Genomic DNA, 20,331 nt, shown 5'->3' with positions numbered 1-20,331 from the left:
ATAGAGGAACAGACAAAAAGGCATGTGTATTAGGGAAAAGCGCTATGATGAAGCTGGCAAAGATGGGGAACCAAGCAAGTCTTTATAAGAATTGTAGATGTTGCTCCAAGTATAATTAGACACCATCGAAGGGCTTTAAGTAGATGCAACTTGATTTGATTTACATTTTCTCAGTATCACTCTGGCTAGAGAATACCTTATGGAGAGCAAGGAAAAGTGAGTGGAATAATTAAGAGGTTTTGCATTTGTCAGGAGAGAGAGTGCAGTGGCCTGGATGAAGGTGGCACAGTGGAACTATACAGAAGTGGATGGTGTTGAGACACATTTTCCAAGTAGAACCCATAGTATTTACTGTTGAGTTGGCATGGGTGTCACACACCTGGCAGGGGACACAGGATGCGATTCAAGTATGTGTAGGTTTGTGGCTTGAGTCATTATGAAAATCATGGTGCCATTTACTGAAATGGTGAGATCTGGGTGGAATCCAGGGTTTTGTGTGTTTGTTTTGTTTGGGTGCTGCTGGGTTAGGACGCAAGGATCAAAGGTCTGTTTTGCCTACATAAAGTTTGAGATACCTTCCAGGTGTTAAGTAGACAGTTAGAGGTAAGGGTTTCTAGCCCTTCCCATCGGCTCCTTCAGCATTAAGTATGTACTTCCATATTATTCTTATATGGTTATTGTAAGAATATATTTACACATCCAAATTTTAATTGCATTACTATTTATAAAAGCAGAAATTGAAAACGATCCCCCACTAGTCTGTGAATTTTCTTCTCTTTGATTCTTGGTGTTTAGTAAAGAACTTGACAATAACTATTTGCTGAGTGGGCATAGGGATGACTGACCTAATTTGACATGACTTCTTAGGAAAGTTGTATAAGACAACAAGCCATAAAACTAAATTAAATTGAGTCAAGTACCAAGCCATATTGCTTTTTTAATGAAGATTACTTTTCTCTCAAATGTTTCTTGAATATCAGACAGATCACTCTAAAACCATCTTGCATCTTCCATTGGAGTCCAAAGTATTTAAACAAAGATGTCAATACAAATGAATATCTATATAATAATTGTAATTATACATGAAATAATAAATTAAGAGGATCATTAATTTAGTGAAAACATGAGAGAAAAAAATTGTTTTAAATAAGTTAGCATATAAACAAACATCTGGCAATGCACTCTAACAAAATATTGACAGTGATTAATAACAACTGTAAAAGAGATATTTTCTTATCCACTCATCCTTATACTTCCCCTTTCTCCTTTCTGTCAGAACAGTTACAAATGATTAGCTTAGCAGTCATTTCTCTATTAACTAAAAAAAGTCAATGATGGAGACACTGACTGTCAATATTTCAAACTTAATCTTAGAGACACTAGCATTTACTTAATATCAAAGCTGTGAAAATAATCCTGAAGGAAAAGATAAAGAGCCTTGACTACATAAAAATTAAAAGTTACACTGCATCAAAAAATCCCAATTAAAATAGAAAACACGTAACAAATGAGTTAGAGATATTTATAATAAATATCAACAGTCAAGCTGTTGATACTCGAATATGCAAAGCGTTCTTATAAGATCATTAAAGGCTCATACAAACACCCACAGAGAAAGACAAGCAAAAAATAGGAATAGATGATCCAGAAAAGGAAGCTATGAATATCTAATAAGCAAAAGGAGAAATGCTTAATAGCCCTGCTTCACAAGTTCAAAATAAATGATAACATTTTTGCTAAGAAATAGTTAAAACTTTTTTTAAAGATGAAAATGCTTATGGGAAGCACATGGTAAAGGCACGGATACGGACATTCTCACAGACCGACGGTGGGAATGTTTCCATAACATTTATATCCAACTTTATGTTTTGTTTGGGTTCGGAATATATCTGATGACTAGTGTCTTTCTCCAGAGCTGCTACCTGGCGCGTGCTGTTCAAACTCCTAACAAGCTCCTGACTCTGCCTGATGGTCACCGCAGAGGCTCCTGGGCCTCCTAGTGTCACGATTCCTAGCTAACCTTCATTGCAATTGTTTTTACATATATGTACTTCGGGTAAAATATCCTTTTAAACTGTAATTTTCTTACCAAACAAAAAAAGGCACCGTTATTGTTGTTATGTAGAAATACATTTGGGGTAATTATAGAGAAAAATACAGCATAGCGCAATGGCAAGTGTATGCATTGCTTTGAAGTGCTGAGAGAGCTAGATTGTAAAACTGTCTCTGGAAGTTGCAGAGTACCCTTTGAGAAGCCTCAATTTCCCAATCTGTAAAATGTGGTAAATAATATTCCCCTTTGCAGTTGTTGTATTTGCATGAAAAGTATATTGTAGGATGCCTGCCATGGTGTGTATTTAATGAGAGGTTTTATTAGTAATGGTGTAAAGTAAGAATTGGAAAGCAGAACGATTTTTGGTGGGTTAACAAGCAATGCGTACTGCACATTTATTTGTAAAAAATTCTTTGCTCTCATACACACAGTGGCATATGCTTCGTGTTTTGGCTGCTCAAAACATATCCTCTATAAATCATTATATAATTACCTCCTGCTGTTCTTGAACAGCAATTGAAAAAAGAGGGAAAGACACAAATTGCCTATATCAGAAATGAAACAGGGAATATTAATACAGACTCTGTAGACATCAAAAGGTTAATAACAGAATGTTGCAAACCACTCTACTCACATAAATTTGACAATTTAGCTTAAATAAATTTCAAAACGAGCACAATTCACCCAGTATGAAAAAGATAACATGAATAGTCCTATAGCTATTAAGGAAATGGAATTCATAATTTATAAATCTTTCAAAAAACCATGGCTTTGCTCAAGAATTATAACAGATATTGAAGGAAGATTTAAATCCAATTCTAAACAATTTTTTCTTAAAACAAGAGAGGAACTTTGCAATTCATTTTATGAAGCTAGTCTTTTCTTAATACGAAAACCAGACAGTACAAAACACACAAACACACACTCACAACAACAGCAAAAGCAAATACCACAGAGCAATATCCCTCATGAATATACACGAAATTTCTTAACAATGTACTAGTAAGTAGAATTCAGCAAGATATGCAAGGAATTATATGCCATGACCAAACAGAGTTTATTCCAGGGATACAAGACTGATTCAGTGTCTGGAAATTAATGAAGAAGAAAAGCCACATGGTTATTGAAGATCTGTTGAAGCAGAAAAACCAACCAACGAAATTTGAGATCCGTTCATGATTTTTTTAAAAACTTCTCAGAAATCGAAATGAAAAACTTCCTCAACTTGATCAAGAACATCTATAAAAAATATTTACATCGCCTGGCCGGCGTGGCTCAGTGGTTGAGCATTGGCCTAGGATCCAGGAGATCGAGGTTTGGTTCCCGGTCAGGGCACATTCCTGGGTTACAGGCTCCATCCCCAGCAGGGGGCATACAGGAGGCAGCCGATCAATGACTCTCTCATCATTGATGTTTCTCCCTTTCCCTTCCTCTGTCCAAAATCAATAAAGATATATTTAAATATATATATCTACAGCTAATATTTAATGGTGAAAGTTTGAATATTTTTATCCTAAGACTGAGAACAAAGTGAAGATGTCCACTCTTCTTATCACTGTTATTCAGTATAGGGCTGGATATTTTAGCTGTGCATTTAAAAAAATAAAGGCAATAAAAGGCATAAGGCATACAGATTGGAGAGGAAGAAATAAAACTGTTCCATCTGCAGATGACACAGTTGTCTAGGTTGGAAATCCCAAGGAATCTACAAAAAACCCTAAAAACCCTCCTGCAACTAATAAGTGAATTCAGCAACACGATGAAAAATAAACATTAAAATTTAATTGTATTCACCTCACACCTGTCAGAATGGCTGCTATCAACAAATCAACAAACAACAAGTGCTGGCGAGGGTGTGGAGAAAGGGGACCCCTAGTACACTGCTGGTGGGAATGCAGACTCATGCAGCCACTATGGAAAAGAGCACGGTGTTTCCTTGAAAAATTAAGAATGGAACTGCCATTTGACCCAGTGATCCCACTTCTAGGGATATATCCTAATAATCCCAAAACACCAAGCAGAAAGAATATATGCACCCCTATGTTCAATAACTAAGATCTTGAAACAGCCCAAGTGCCCATCAGTAGATGAGTGGATAAAAAAGCTGTGGGACATTCACACCATGGAATACTACGCAGCTGTAAAGAAGAAGGATCTCGTACCCTTTGAGACAGCATGGAGGGACCTGGAGAATATTATTCTAAGCAAAATAAGCCAATCAGAGAAAGACAAGTATCACATGATCTCGCTTATATGTGGAATCTAATGAACAAAGTAAACTGATGAACAAAATAGATCCAGAGACATGGAAGCATGGAACAGACTGAGGAATCTCAGTGGGAAGGGAGAGGGGCGCTGGGAAGAGATTAACCAAAGAACTTATATGCATAACCCAGAGACACAGACAATAGAGCTATGAAGGCCTGGGGAGGGGGCAGAGTGGGCTGGAGAGGGTCAATGGGGGGGAAAGGGGGTTATCTGTAATACTTTAAGCAATAAAGATCAATTTTTAAAAATCAATTGTATTTCTATGAACTAGCAATAATCATGTGGACACTGGAATTAAAAAATGCAATGCCATTTATAATCACATACAGAGAAAAGAAAAATCTAATAAAACATGTATAGCACTTGTATACTGAAAAGTATGAAATGGCAGTGAAAGAAATAAAAAATTTAAATAAGTGTCAAGACAGTGTTTGTGGATTAGAAGACTCAGTATAGTAGATGTAAATTCTCCCCCGGTTGATATACAAGTTTAATGTAATTTCTATCAAAATCCCAGCAAGATTGTTTGAAGATATATATATAAAAGATTATTCTAGAATTTACATGGAAATATAAAGGAGTTGGGATAACTAAAACAATTTTGGAAACATGAATAAACTGAGAGTTATTAGTCCACCCAATTTTAAGACTTATTTTATAGTTACAGTATTCAAGATTATGTGGTATTATTAGCAAAGGGGCAGAGCATGGATCAATGGAACAAAAGAGAAAACTCGGAAATAGACCCACACAAATATGCCCAACTGATATTTGACACGGGTACCAAAGCAATTCCATAAAGAAAAGATCCTTTTCAACAAATGATGTTGGAGCAATTGGACATCCATAGGCAAAAAAAAATTAACTCAAAACAAAAATTAAACAAAAATTAACTCAAATGGGTAACTGACTTAAATGTGACACTGTACAACTTTTAGGAAAAAAAAAAAACAAAAAACATAAGAAAATTTTGAGAATCTAGAGCTAGGTAAAGCATTCTTTGCTTGATAACAAAAACATCCGTAAAAGAAAAAAAATCGATAAAATTTTGCTTCCTCAAAATTAAAAATGTTTTCTCTGTGAGAAACTATTAAGTGATGCAAAGACAAGTGGAGACTTGAGAAAATATTTGTAAACCACACACCTGTTAAAGAAGAGTTTCTAGAATATATAAAGAACACTCAAAAACTAAACAGTTGTATAAAAACAAACAATCCAATTAGAAAATGGGCAAAAGACATGAAGAGACATTTCCCTATAGAGAATGTACAAATGGCAAAAACACATGAGATGTTCAACATTAATAACAATTAGAGAAATGCAAATTAAAACCACAGTGGGCTCTCACTACAACATCTATCAAAATGACTAAAATAAAAAGTAGTGACACCACCAAACGCTGGCAAGTATGTGCAGAAGCACATACATTGCTTGTGGAAAGTGAAAATGGTACAATGAGTCTGGAAAAACAGATATTTGAATATTTGAATGCCTAATTCAAATAACATTTTTTGCAAGAGAGTTGTGAAGCTTCTCTGAGAATAAACTTCATGGTTTAGAGGTGAAAATGCTCTCCAGGTTTTTAATATCTACATTCAGTCCAGAGCAAGTTAACACTTTATTGAAAATAACTAGAATAAAAACCAAAACTTTTATGACCTTCTCATATCTATATGCGGTCTTTTCAATTCAGATTTGAAAAACTTGTATGAAGAAACTCATTCATATGAAGAAATATTACATATTTTCCATTTTATAAACTTTACACTCATGCTTATATATGTTAAATACTAGGGATGTACTAACAGTTTTATAATCTGTCTCTTTTAATAGAAGATGAGTATTTTAGCCCATAGCCAAATAAATCTCAATATAAAAATGATATGAATTGAGAGAGAAAAACATAAAATATGAAGATTTTAAAAATTTCTGCCTTTCAACACCAAGTGACTGTGGGGCTTAATGCATAGTTGAATTAGATTCCATTTGTTCCTGTTTTTCACTCACTTGTATTTTCTTCAACACCCCTTAAAAGAATGACTTAAAAAAAAAAAAATCAATGCTGTCAGTAGACTGAAGAGTAGGACACTTTTCCATCGATATAAATATAAGAAACTCAAGAGCCATTAGGCTCTGGTTCTACCTGTACTTTATGTTGCTTCAGTTTGCTTTATCTATAGTGTGGTGTCCTAGGGGGGGAAATGCAATTTAAAATTCCATATAACTGTGTTTTAATTTCAGCTCTCCCATTTGTTAACTGAAAGACTGTCTCTAAATCACAGGTTCACTGCAGATGGAAAGGGGAATAGCTGCTTTTAATACCAATGTTCTAGGCTTGGATGAAGTAACAAACCTCAGGTCCTTAGAAGTGAGTCACCTCCCCTTAAGTACTTGGTATTTGCTCACAGTTGCTCCAACCCCCTCGGGGTGGTTATGGACTCTTGGTCCTGTCTGTTTGTCCATAGGCCACACAGCAGAGGAACAGTATTTTGTTTACCTGAAGGTAAGAAGTTCTGCATCTTTAGAATAAGCCTCAACTATTATATTCATGACCAAAAAGTAAAAAGCTGTATCCCATACTAAAGACTGTTTTCCTTTTACTGAAAAGGAAGAAAACTTGTATGACATCTGAGTAAAAGTTTAATAATGTTTACCCCTACTCAGTTGTTGTCTAGACTCCCTCAGATCCCTTCTCTAAACTATTTTAAAAGTGGTCAAGACAGAGAAATATGAGAATTCTAACAGGATGGTGAGCTGATCCCAACTGATTACATCTTCTCCCTCCTGACATGCAATTAAGATGGTAAAATAAGTACAAATATAAGACTAAATCCACAGCAGTGATGAAAGCCAGAGAGTGATACTATCAGAGGCATTTGGGAACTTCTGAAAGAAGTTCAACCAGAAAGAAAGGAACCAAGCTCAATGAACAAAGTAAATAACCTCTGAGAAAACAGAGTTAATGCAAGAAAAGATTATAATCAGTATCCTCAGAAAGACTTAAGAGGTTATTGAATTCATAAAATTAAGAAGAGGCTATTTTTTAAAAAAAAATATGTCTATTGATTTCAGAGAGAGGAAGGGAGAGGGAGAGAGGGAGAGAAACATCAATGATGAGAGAGTCATTGGTCGGCTGCCTCCTGCACGCCCCCGACCAGGGATCAAGCCCGCAACCCGGGCATGTGCCCTGACCGGGAATCGAACCCCGATCGCCTGGATCCTAGGTCGACGCTCAACCGCTGAGCCACGCCTGGCTGGGCAAGAAGAGACTATTTTAAAAATGGATTTTTAAAAAAGTTAAAAATAGGATCATTGCACCTAAAGTCATAATAAAATGTCTAAAAGTGTCATGCCTTATCTTACTTGTTTACTGAAGTATCCCAGAGCCTAGAATAGTGTCTGAAACATGGCTGATGGTCAATAGTAGTTTTTTGAACAAGTTAATGACAGTGCTTTAGAGCACCAAATTGTAGGATACTCCCAAAATATAAAAGAGGAAGGGTCAAAGGATCCAATAGCCATTTACTAGAAGCTCTAGAGGTAAGAAAAGCCACAGTAGTAATTGGGAGAGTGTGGTATTAGCACAGGAATAGACAAGTAGATCAGTGGGAATGTAGCAGAGTACAAAAATGTAAAGCCGGTCTGTATTTGGAAATTTAGTATAATAAAGGTGGCATTTCAAATCAGTGAAGAAATGATGGTATTGGGACAGTAGGCAGACATTTCGGGGGAAAATATTTAGAATTAAAAATTTTCACCATATATCAGATACACAAGATATTCTAGGTTGATTAAAATTCTAAAAGGAAATACTACCGATCTATCTTTACATTTTTACCACACCACCTCCATCCCAGTTTTTGAAAGTATTTAAGAAAGCATCTAATTTATTACCATTGACCTGACATAATTTATCAACGGGCCAGTGTCTGGATGGAAAGTCTATCATTTCCACATGTTTCTATTGACGTTACTTACTAATTTTCTGACATTCAGCCATCCTCTCCTAGAGAGCATTCTGAACCTTGGTTTTGCTTGAATAATGTAACACCACCATTGACTTTCACTGGCACCACTGTGTCTTTATACTGACACCAGAATGTCCCTGTAGTCCTACTTGACATTTTATTAGGAGGTTGATGAGGTCCCTTTATAATGAAATTAAGTGAATTTGAATGATTTTAAATCCAAGTAAGTGGATTTGAAAAATGTCCATTAGTTTAAATAAGTTGAAAATAACAGAGGAGGAAACATAAAAGAAGGTATTTGACACTTACATTCTAATCCAGAAAACACTTGGAAGTCATTGTACACATGACCTCGGTCTCATCCTAGTCAGGAGTCACTTGTTCTCATTTTACTCAAAAATGAATCATATCTGTCTGGGCTGAAGAAATGCCATGGAATTCGTAATGTATTGGAATATATTAGCTGATTTACATCTTTACAGAACATAAAGAGATTCTTATGATCATAGGTTCTGATGAAGAGAATCAAAGTAATGGTAGGAAGTGTAGGCCATCCTGCATGTGACACCAGTAAATACGCGTAATACCCCCTTTAAGGTAATAACCTGAGATGCCACTGGTTTCGTGGATGTGGGACCAGTGCAGTCTCAATGGGCACCACCCTCAGAAGGGCTTCATGCTTGGGGTTTAATGCTCCTGGTCAGCTGTCTAAATTTTTTTTTTTTATTAAATATATCTTTATTGATTTCAGAGAGAGGAAAGGAGAGGGAGAGAGAGAGATAGAAACATCAATGATGAGAGAGTCATTGATCAGCTGCAGCCTGAAACCCAGGCATGTGCTCTGACCGGGAATCAAACCCTGATTGCCTGGATCCTAGGTCGACGCTCAACTGCTGAGCCATGCCTGGCCGGGTCAGCTGTCTAAATTTTTAATGATTTTTATCTCTGAATTTGTTTTCTAAGTGAAGTCTGTGGGGAAATGGAGCATGTGCTGGGGCTTGGAGCCTTGGCGCATGTGTGGTTCACCTCCCACCATCTCCCCACCTTGCTGGGTGGGGTTCTTAGCCACCTGGTCCCCCAACTCTTGTGCTCCCAACCAGCCCAGCAACTGCTGAGAGCCCAGCAGTGAGACCCTGAGCATGGGGAGGGTGGGGGTCTGGGTGTCTGTGCGTGTCCCTGTGCTTAACCACGCATTAGGCAGCCTGTACTGAGTCCCAAGAGCATACAAGCATACATCTTTCATGCTTCTGTATAGGAGTGTATACAGAAAAAAATAGATCTTCTGGTATTTAACCAAGCAAGAAATCTGTGAGTCACCCTAACCTCCCTTAAAAATCAACCTTCCCATCCAATCAGATGCCAGGGCCTAAAGAGCTGACTTCATTAGCATCTCCTAAAAACATCTGCTGTCTCCAACCCTGTTGCTACTGCTTGACTTCAGGGCCTCATTATGTCATGGGCTGGAATTCTGTAACATCCTCCTAATTACTTTTCCTTCCTCAAGTTGGGCACTGACCAAGTTGTTCTCTAAATTGCTAAAATGAGTTTGTAAAAAATGCAAACTCAACTATGAAACCCTTGCTTGGAAATGACTCCAGGATTTTGTAAAATGTTGAAGTTAAAGACCAAACTCGTTAACATAGCTTTTAGAGCCCTTTATGATTTGGCCCCTGCAACTTACAATATCTCACATCTTGAACCCACCACTACCTTCACATAATCTGCGCCGTTGCCATCCTGCACTACTTACAGTGTGTACTTTCCTTCCCCCATCCTGCAAAGTTCCTACCACGTGCCTCCCACCTTTGCCTCATCAGGATTCAACTCAGCCATCAATCACCTGCTCATGGAGGCCTTTCTTGATTCCCTCCCTAAAGTAGAGACCTACCTTGGGCTCCCTTTATATTCTGTGCCCCGACTTATCATAGCCCTTTTCACTGTACTATACTGTACTGAAGCATAGTCTTTGGATGGCTTGTCTCTTCCCTCATGCACCATTCCTCCTCCAATAAAAGTCTATTATCACCTGGACTGCTCCTATCACAGTGCTTACCATGGTATCTGCAATTTAGTCACTCAGCAGATATTTGTAGAATGAATTAATGCAGCAAAAAAAAAAAAAAAAAAATAGCCTGTTTGCTTTCATAATTGCATAACAAATTATGTTTTTGTTGTTGTTAATCATCACCCAAGGGTATTTTCTCCATTGATTTTTAGAGACAGTAGAAAGGGGAAGGGGGAGAGAGAGAGAGAAACATTGATGTGAGAGAGACACGTAGATTGGTTGCCTCCCACACTTGCCCAGACCAGGGCTGGGGATCGAACCTGCAACCCAGTTATGAGCCTTCAACCGGGAATCGAACCCGCAGCCCTTCAGTGTGCAGGTTGATGCTCTAACCACTGAGCAACACTGGCCAGGGCAACAAATTATGTTTTTAATGTAAATAGAACTTTGGGTGGTCCACGTTCAGAAACATGTATTTAAGAAACATTTAAAAGAAGTCACATACATCAGTTAGCTTGACCTTTATAAAGTTTATGAGAAGGAAAATTAGAAGCATTTGGTTTATTGCCTATACGCAAAATGAAACAAAAACACAACACAATAAAACAAAACCAAGATGATGGACACACCTGTGTTTTCTTTGCAGCCAGGGTCATAGTCCATGACTTTTTTTTTTTTTTGGTAGGAGAAAGTTTATTTAGAAAGTCACAGAGGTAGAAGAAGTGGGCTGTAGAAGAAATGGGCTCAGGAAACAAGTTACAGAGGCAAAAGAAGGGCCCTTGGAGCTTAGGAGAGAGAGAGAGAGAGGGAGAGAGAGAGAGAGGGGCAAGGAAAATGCCTGCGGGCACAGGTGTGGGCGCGCTCCACGGAGAGAGCCGCCCATAGTTCGTGACTTAATTGCTGTTATACAGTCTAGAGGAAAGAACGCTGAATGTGAAATAGGGATTCAGTGGCCTCAAGGACAGACATTTCAGGGGAAATCAAGGCTGACGTCGAACCCTGGTTCTTCATACTTCAAAAGCGTCTGGGTCCTGTGGGTACTCATTTGAATTCTATTACTGAGCTGATGTGTCACAGTAATAAATGACTTGCAGCTTCTTGTATAACAATATTTTATGCCTCTCAGCCTCTTTTATTAAAATATTGCAATGGTGAAAGAAGAAAGCATAGTGTGATCATTTGTACCTTTTATGTAAAAAAAAAAACCTGTAAAATACAGATATTTTCAATATCATCATCTATTTTAGGTTATAGACAAAATATCCGCTTAAAAAAACTTGAATTGGAAGAGACAGGGTAACTGGAATATTATGCAGGAAAATCGTCTGCAAAGTACAGCGCTTAAATTAAGAAAGTATTTGAGGGCAATGGAAACATTAGTAGACCAAAAGTAACCGTGCTTTGGGGAAATGAACTTACTGTAAAGAGATTGCAGCTAAGGCCGAGCTCATGATTGTGAGATTGTTCCTGTTTCAGTAATACAAATGAGGGAGGTAAAGAGTAAAACACTTGAACGGATTCTTGGGAAATGTACACAGTTTCGAGAGCCAGAAAGGCTGCATGTTTTTTGAAGGACTATGCTACAAGCTCTGCTAGGCAGGAAAATGAGTGAACGTAATTAAAACGGGGGGAAAACAGAAAACTGCTGTAGGGAGCAACCCATTCCTGACAATGGGTGTAGATTATAGGTGTCATTACTCCATGATTTTAACTTTTATGTTAAAATGGACTTTTCTTGCTGTTTGGGGATTAATTAAAAATCCTTAAAAAAGAAAATCAAAGTTCACCACAAATACCAAGCAGACTCTTACATCCTGGAAAATATCCTGTGTAACTTGACTTAATTCTGATGATAGAATCTCAGCATAGGGTACTCGGGGACAGTATCTAATGCCACGTTCCTTGGGCTATATAAAGAATTTAAAAAAAGGATCTGCCCTAATAATGCTTCAGTGTTGTGAGGGCCCTTTCGTTGTCAGATTCTATATCCTCGGGGTCTGGCAAGTGCCAGATGTTTCATAAATGTTAGTTGACAGAAAGGTGACTACTAATTGCAACGTTCCTAATTGATCATTAAGAGGTATTCAATTAAGAGGCACCACATATTTACCTTCTTCTGGGGAAATCTAACAAAAAGTCTAAATGATTTTATCAACCTTACCATACAATTTTTTCATTAAATAATTTTTTATTATTTAATTTCTCGAGGGATTATTTAGCGTCTCTCTGTAAAGCACAGTTCTATTTTAAGTATAAAAACCAGACAGTGTAACTGAAAAAAATGACGACTTAGATTAAACATAGGGGGAGATTGGGCTGAAGATGAACATGCTCGTATTAATGCTGTCGTCACCCATTTCTTTTAGCCCAAACAACGGACCTCTATTGTGTCTTCTGTGGATTTTCATCGAAACAATCACAACCAAGAATATTTCGAAATCAACACGTCTACAGGGTGTTCAAGCTTCCCTTCCAGCCCTCCTGTTAGCCCACCCACCTCTGCTGTGGGGATCACAGAGGTCAAGAGCGAGGGAACAGGCCATGCAGGTAAAGCCACTCACTTCATGCAGCTGTGATTTTGCACTTTTAAAACTAAAGTCTTTATGAATTAGATTAAGGGGAATCCTTCGTACAGATGGCACTGTGTTCTTTGTTCACCTACATGTGAGGCAGGGTAGGGCTTTATGATTTTTTTCAGTGTGTGGGCATAATATTCTTTGTGAATCTATTAGTGGCCTTTTAGGCGTTAGATATTAAAGTTGATGCTATAATGCTATTATGGTGGTAAAAAGTCAGAGACCTAGAACTGTTCTTCTTCCACTGCTACTTACCCCTCTCCACATAGTGGTAGCAACTCATCAGTAGGACATGCAGCCCTGAGGCTAGAGACCCTGGTTCAGGTTATCTGGTAAGATCGAGCTGGACAGTGTGGCCTAAGTGGGCTGTCAGTCTACTCAAACCAAAGTGAACTTAGAGAAGAGGGCGGGAAGAAATAAGGCTGGGGTACGGGGGAGATTAGGGCAGGAACCACACCCACTAGTGAAACATCCCTGTTCCATCCAGTCGGATGTGCAACGCTTCCCTTCTTTGGGGGCTAGGAGCTAATAACTGGTGGACAGAAATATGAGAAGCAGGGCCTAAAGAATATCTTCTTTTTATATCTAATTTAAAGTAAATGGACTATTCAACTACTTTTCTTCAAAGAGGTATGATTTTAAAATCCTGGAAATATGATTAATATGACTTTTAGAATCATAGGTTATCGTCCGTGTGTGTATTCCATGTAGTTATTGTTCAGAACGTGTGTGTGTATAACTATATGAAAGTATATACATGTGCTTATTTAAATCCTTTTCTTTTGGTTCTACTTTTGAGAACACTGATAAAAGCATTTCAAAAATATAGCCAGAGAATTATTTTCCCCTAGGAAAAAAACCTAAGATTTTAAAAAAATAATGATGAATGGAAATGGTGAGATTGATATTCTGCGGAAGCTATAATCCAATCTTTCCATGGCAACTAGAATGATGTTTATAAAATGTAAATCAGAGTATGTCATCATCATGCTTAAAATGCTATATGGCTTCTCACTGAACTTAGAATAAAATCTAACTCCTGACTATGGCCAGTGAAGTGCGGTATAACCTCGCTCCGGACTAGCTCTTTAATCTGACCCTTAGCAGACTCATCCTGGCCCACACTGCCTGCTTTGCTAGGTGGCCTGGCCCTGGCCCTGGAGCTTTTTTGTGCTTTGGTTCCTGCTGCCTGGAATCTCTGTCTTCAGATTTTCATGTGACTGAGTGTCATTCAGGTTTTGACTCAAATGCATTTATTTCTTCATAGACGTGTTCCCAGGTCACCCTACCTTAAGGAGAGCCTTCAATATGATAATTATAGTAACAAAGATTCGAAAAGAAAAATAGTAATAATAGTAATAAATAATAAATATTTAAGCAAATGCTTACATATTTTTCATAATGTTTTTAATATTAAATTAAATTTATAAAATTATAAATACTTAATATATTGAATTTAATAGCTTTACTATTAATAAGCAATAAGTATTTAAGTAAATACTTAATACTATGCTTCATATACTGTTTTAGGCATTTGGGGTACATTAATTCATGTAAACCTCATAACTGTTATATGAATTAGGTATTATTATTTGTAGACAAGGAAACACAGAAGGAGGCTAAATAACTAAATAATAGCCCATAATAACAGAGCTGGGATTCAAACTTGGTGGTAGAGTCCATGTTCTTTCTTAACCATTTTTCAACACTGCTCTAGTTACTTTGGTCAAATCATCTGTTTTGGGGTTTTTGTTTTTGTTTTCCAGAGGCTATTGACTATGTAAAATTATATTGTTCACTTGTTTACGTATTTATTGCCTTCTCTCCTCTTTCTAGAATTGTGAGCTAGAGTGGACAGGTCCCGCCACATTGTAGGCTGCCTAAGCTTGTTTACTAACTATGAGACTGAACTTCTTACCTACCTTTGAAACTTAACCTCTTTATGCTGTAGATTTTATCTATAGAATTAAGTGGACAATTAATTAATTAGGTTAGCTTACCCCATAGTTCAGTAATGCAAGTAAAATGATTAGTGCCATGTCTGGTACATAGTGTTAAATAAATGTGAGTAACTGGGCCAACTGGTGTGGCTCAGTGGTTGAGCATCTACCTATGAGCAGGAGGCAGCTGTTCTATTCCAGTTCAGGGCACATGCCCAGGTTGTCAGCTCAAAGCCCCGAGGGGGGTGTGCAGGAGGCGGCCAGTCAATGACTCTCTCATCATTGATGTTTCTCTCTCTCTCCCTCTCTCTCTCCCTTCCTCTCTCTTAAATAAACAAAAAACAAAAACAGAAAAAAAAGGTGAGCAACTATTAGTAGCCCTCATCATGATATTAAGGAAACCTAGCATTATTCAGTGAGCATGGACATTTAGTATATATGTCTGCCATGCACCAGATACAGTTTCACAGGAGAGGAGAGATGGGATATGAATTGTAAATAAAAGTGGTATGTGAACCCCAGGAAGGGTTGTAGGCATATAATTCTTACTTCATTAATACTTATTTAAATGACTCATTCCAGATTTAAAATCTTAAAATGGAAGAAAGGACTCTGATACTTGCTTCTAGGAAAATCTCTCTCAGCTTTATTTTAGTTAGTGCAGTAATTAGTGTGCTTTTTATGATTAATTTGGAAAAATTTCAACAATGCTTTGAGGTCGATACTATTATTTATTTATTTATTTTAGAATTAAATTTAGAGAAGTTGTGGGTCCAGTGCGCTCTCTCCACTCTGACCACTGGAGGGCGAGGGTAAGAACGCGTTTTACCTCTGTTGGGACTGCAGCGGCACTGTCCAGAATGTGTGGAGAAATTGTCATTTTCCACACATTTCCAAATTGATATTTTTAGGCCTGACCTTTGAACAGAACCAAAACCTAACCTTTAAAAGTTGAAATAGTTTCAAATAGCATGCATGTTACTAGGGTTTTCAAATGTAATACGTCACCTCTATGTTACATCAAAAATTTTAGAGTGGACTGATATTTAGTAATAATGCAGACGGACAATTATGATTTGTTTTAAAGCAAAAAAGTAAAACTTTTAAGGTCGGTATTTATCTACTTGAAAAAGTAGCGTTTCATTAACACATCGATGCTTTATTATACTTTGCATTTAGGAACCTGCACACACAGGTGCTAACACATGGTATATATTGAAGGAGCATGAGTTCCAGAGTCAGTTCTGTCACTGAATTTCCTAGGTATTTTCCATCAAATCACTTAATTCTTTAATCTCTAATGTACTCCTCTGAAAAAGTAAAATAATATTTGTGCTTTGGGTAGCTGTCATAAAAAGTGACCTTATTTATGTGGATGGATTTTGTAAACTATGAAAACTAATATTTTTCAATATTATTATCATTAGCGTTTAATATTATTATTTGAAACTTATAGTTTTAAGATAGAAAGAACCTACTCTAGCTCTGTACTTATGCCAAGGTAGCTGACCTTTTCTTCAGTTAAAAGTATAGTCTAAATTAACAGGTAAATCCAAATTTCATTTTATAAATGATTGTATACACAAAAAATTTAATCCTGACAAAATGTTGCTCAATAGAACAAAGACTGATGTGCCCTCAAAAGTGAATTGTATGCTACAAAACACTTGAAACAAATGACCCAGTGAATTTATGTAACGGGGCAATTTCAAAAGTAGTTTGAATTGCAATTAAAGCTCCCCACTTGTAAGGCACTGTATTGTGTGATCCAAGGATCAACTTGTGAATCATCAAAAAAGGTGGTTAAAAGGGGAGACCTTTGGGGTTGGACATACTTGGGAGTGATATGAATGGGTTTGCATTTAACTAGAAAGATCACTCTACTATTAATATGTAGTAGATAGATTCGAGATGAGGTCAGATGGGAGGTGGGGAGAAACAGTGTCATCAGCAAGGGAAACATGTAAATGGATTTGAGAGATACAAGGAAAATAAGAGATATAAGGAAGAGTAATCGGTAGGTTATAGCAACTGATTGGATGTGAGATGGCGGTGGTGAAAAGTTTAAGGAAGAATATAAAGGTTCTGGTTCAACTCGATGAGTCAAACTGGACTGCCATTCCCTGAGGTATGGAATATTTGTAAGTAAGAAGGAGGCAGCTAGGTCAATGTAGGACCTAACAGACCATTAAAGGGCTTTGGCTTTTACTCCAGTGAAATAAAGAGCTAATTATAATGGTTTTTCAGAAAAGTGACACGATACAACTTATGTTTTATGAGGATTACTGTTCTGTGTTGAGAATGGACTTTAAAAGGGGAACGAGAGTGGCAGCAGGAAGGCCCCTTAGGAGGCCATCATAGCATTGCAGTAAGGCGATGGAGGAAGCTAAGATCAGAGGTGAGACAGTGGAGGTATAGAGAAATCGATGGATCGTAGACGTATTTTGAAGGTAGATCCAGTAGGATTTAATGGTGGAGTGGATAGTGTATGAGAAAAAAAAATTAAAGAAAACTACCAGATTTTTGTCCTAAACGAACACCTATGAGAATGGACTTACTGTCACCAGACACAGGGAGAGGTCGTCAGAGGAGCACATTTGGAGAACAGGGAGGAATATCAGGCGTTCGTTTTGTTTGAGATGCCTATTAGTTATCTGAATAGATGTGTCAAGCAGGTGACTGAAGGTGCAGCCTGAAGATACAAATGTGAACATGGTCACTGTGCAGATGATGTGGAGCGGGTGTGGAGAGAGAGCCCAAGCCTGAGCTTGGTGAAAGAGGGAGTAAAAGGCATTACCAGCCAAAGAGACGGAGAAGAAACAGCCCGAGCGGCAGGAGGAAATCCGGGGAATGTTGTGTCCTGAATTCAAATGAAGAAGGTTATTAAGAAGGACAGAGTGATCAGCTCTGTCAGATGTAGCTGATAAGTTGAGTAGGACATGGACTGAGTTAGAATTGACTACGGGGTTTAATAATGTGGAGGTCACTGCTGACCTTGACAAAAGCAATTTGGTTGAAATTGATAGGGCAAAAGCCCAACACAGTGGGTTTAAGAGAAAAAGAGGAGAAGATTTAGAATAAATATAAACTACCCTTTCAAACGATTTCTTCCGAGGAGAATTATAAAATTACGATGAAAGAGGGGAAAGAAAGAATGAGTCCTGTTAACTAAGATGAGAGATTGGCTTTCGACAGGAGTGTGAGAAACAGGCAAGATGTTTCTGCGTGGGTACAGATGCTGCAAAGGGATCCACATGGTGAGAATCTGTGCAAGATCTGGCTGTTCTGATTATTTTAATTTTCTCTATTAAGTAGAAAGCAGCAGCATCAGTTGAGAACAAAGATGGTGCAGGAGGTTAGTTGGTGGAGGGAAGAGATAAGGAATGAAAGGGTTGTTTAGGGAAAAGGGACAATGAATGGACAGAGGAGGTACTGGTGGATTGCCTAGCAGGATTAAGGGCCCATTTGAGGTTTCTGTTCATGAACTTAAAGTCAGATTAGCTAATGTTTTCTGTGTTTTTCTGCAACCCAGTTCAGGTGGGGGAGGGTGGGCACAGGTCAGAGTATTCAGAAAGTTGATTTTTACACAGGTTGTGGTTTTGTATATAGATGTGATTAAAGGGCAAGAAAATATGAATGCAAGAGAATGAGAGTAATTTTTGACCATAGAAGTTAAGATGGAGAAGTAGACGAAAGAAGATCGTTAGATTCCTGGTTCCAGTGGGCCAAAGGACTGCTGGGGTCAAGGTACTGAAGAAGTGGGCTGGGTGAAAAGGCAGAGGGAGTAAGAGGTACAAATTGGTTGTTACAAAATAGTCACAGGGATTAATTAATAGGGAACATAGTTAATAATAGTGTAATAACCATGTATGATACCAGGTGGGCACTAGACTTATGGGGGGATCACTTTGTAAATTATATAAATTTCTAACTGCTATGCTGTACACCTGAAACTAATATAAAATAATATCGAATGTCAACTGCAATTGAAAAAATGGAAAAAAAAAAACTGGGCTGGAGTGATAGAAGGTGGATTCAGAGAGGGGGATGCACATGAATCCAGGAATTATTATAATTATTGGTAATCACAGGGTCTTAAGACCGTGGGAGTGAGCAGCTGAGTTAGCCTTTCCCCATAAAAACTGGCCTCAAATCCTATAGTTAAATAAGTACAATTTTTAAAAGAAATATTTGATATAAAGAATCATATTTATTTCTACATCGATCTCCATTCATACTTAAATTTATCTTTCCATTTTTTTAACAAATTATGATACAGATGAACGTTAGCTGAGTTTACCTCTTCTACACTTTGTCCTACTCTCCCTTGGGATGCCAAGACCTCTCACGTTGTTCCCTGGGTGCTAAGGGCCCTCTGAGAGCGGCGTCCCCTTCAGGATCACTCCCTCATGGGGCCCTCTCTCTGATCTTGACCACCACACGTCTCCTTCTCCTGTGAACTTTTGAATCACTTGAGGGCCTAGCTGATAAAATAATTCAGTCTATCGGGTACCCCTAGTGGTTGCCAGTGTGTTCTTTTTCCTCAGGTAACAGTTTTCTAAAAGAGAAGTGGTGGAATTCTGGATCGATTTGAAAGATGGAGGCAACATGTTTTGGATGGATTGGGTGGTAGGGTATGAGAAAGTGAAGGAGACCAAAGGTGTGGCTCAAGGATTTTTGGCCCATGTGTCCTTTGGAAGGATGGACTTGGTATTAGTTGAGATGAAGAAGCTCAGTTGGGACATTTTAATTTGAAACACTATTGGATATCCAAGTAGATAAGTTCAGTAGATAGTTGAGACACTGATTTTCTTTAGTGGGATAGGGAAGGGTGGGAGGGAGCTATGTGATAATTTTATATTTGTCATAGTAAAGGGTATCTGTTTTAAAAGACTGAGAAACAGTGCTTTAGCCCACAGTGAGTGAACTGTGAGTTCTGAGTTCCTCAGTGAAAATGTCCTGGATGGGTGTGTTGTGAATTACTGAGGGAAAAGAAGCTGGCAACCACCAGTAATAAAAGACGCTTCCTCTTTATGGAAAGTTATTTCCAGAAAGCTCTATATCTATGAAGACTTTTTTGGCTAGCATCTTTGGGCACCTGCTAAGGAATTTAACTACCCTGGGTAAATAATTATCTCCAGTTTTGTTAGTAGTTTCAAACCATTGCCTCCTGCTGGAGAAAGCTGATGGGAGGGGGGAAATCTAAAAAGAGTAGTGGAAAAGTACTTCTTTCCAAATGGGAGAAATAACAAAAACAAAAGCTTTTAAGTGCTTAGCAGCATAGGATGCTTTTCTGCAAGGGAGAGGCAACATTAGTAAAGAACTAAAATTAGAACAGAGAAGGTGGCATGGACCTTTCACGCTGCTCAGGGATTGCCTGAGAGGCAAATGAAGGCCTTCTTTTTAATTAGTTCACACGGCCTGGAAATAGGCCTCCTGAAGCTGGGACAGTGTTATTCCAGCCTCCGTTGGACACAGGCAGCTGAAGGGAGCTCTGGCCTCCAGCCAGAATGAAGGCCAA

General features: G+C 38.0%; 1 protein-coding gene across 6 annotated transcripts in view; it reads left to right on the top strand.

Moving 5' to 3' along the window:
• The window catches only part of ANKS1B (ankyrin repeat and sterile alpha motif domain containing 1B), a 694,015-nt gene that overhangs the window by 213,727 nt on the left and 459,957 nt on the right, over window positions 1-20,331 (top strand). For all 6 annotated transcript variants that reach the window (XR_013998185.1, XM_081128690.1, XM_081128688.1 and 3 more), the window contains exon 12: window positions 12,661-12,841. Coding sequence is in view for 5 of the 6 variants with exons in the window: in XM_081128690.1 (XP_080984816.1) it covers window positions 12,661-12,841 (181 nt within the window). In the remaining variant the exon portion in view is untranslated. The remainder of the gene's footprint in view (window positions 1-12,660; window positions 12,842-20,331) is intronic.

The sequence above is a fragment of the Miniopterus schreibersii genome (genome assembly GCF_964146895.1).
Source record: "Miniopterus schreibersii genome assembly, chromosome: 2".
Lineage (NCBI taxonomy): Eukaryota > Metazoa > Chordata > Mammalia > Chiroptera > Miniopteridae > Miniopterus > Miniopterus schreibersii.
This window is presented reverse-complemented; position numbering and strand designations above follow the sequence as displayed.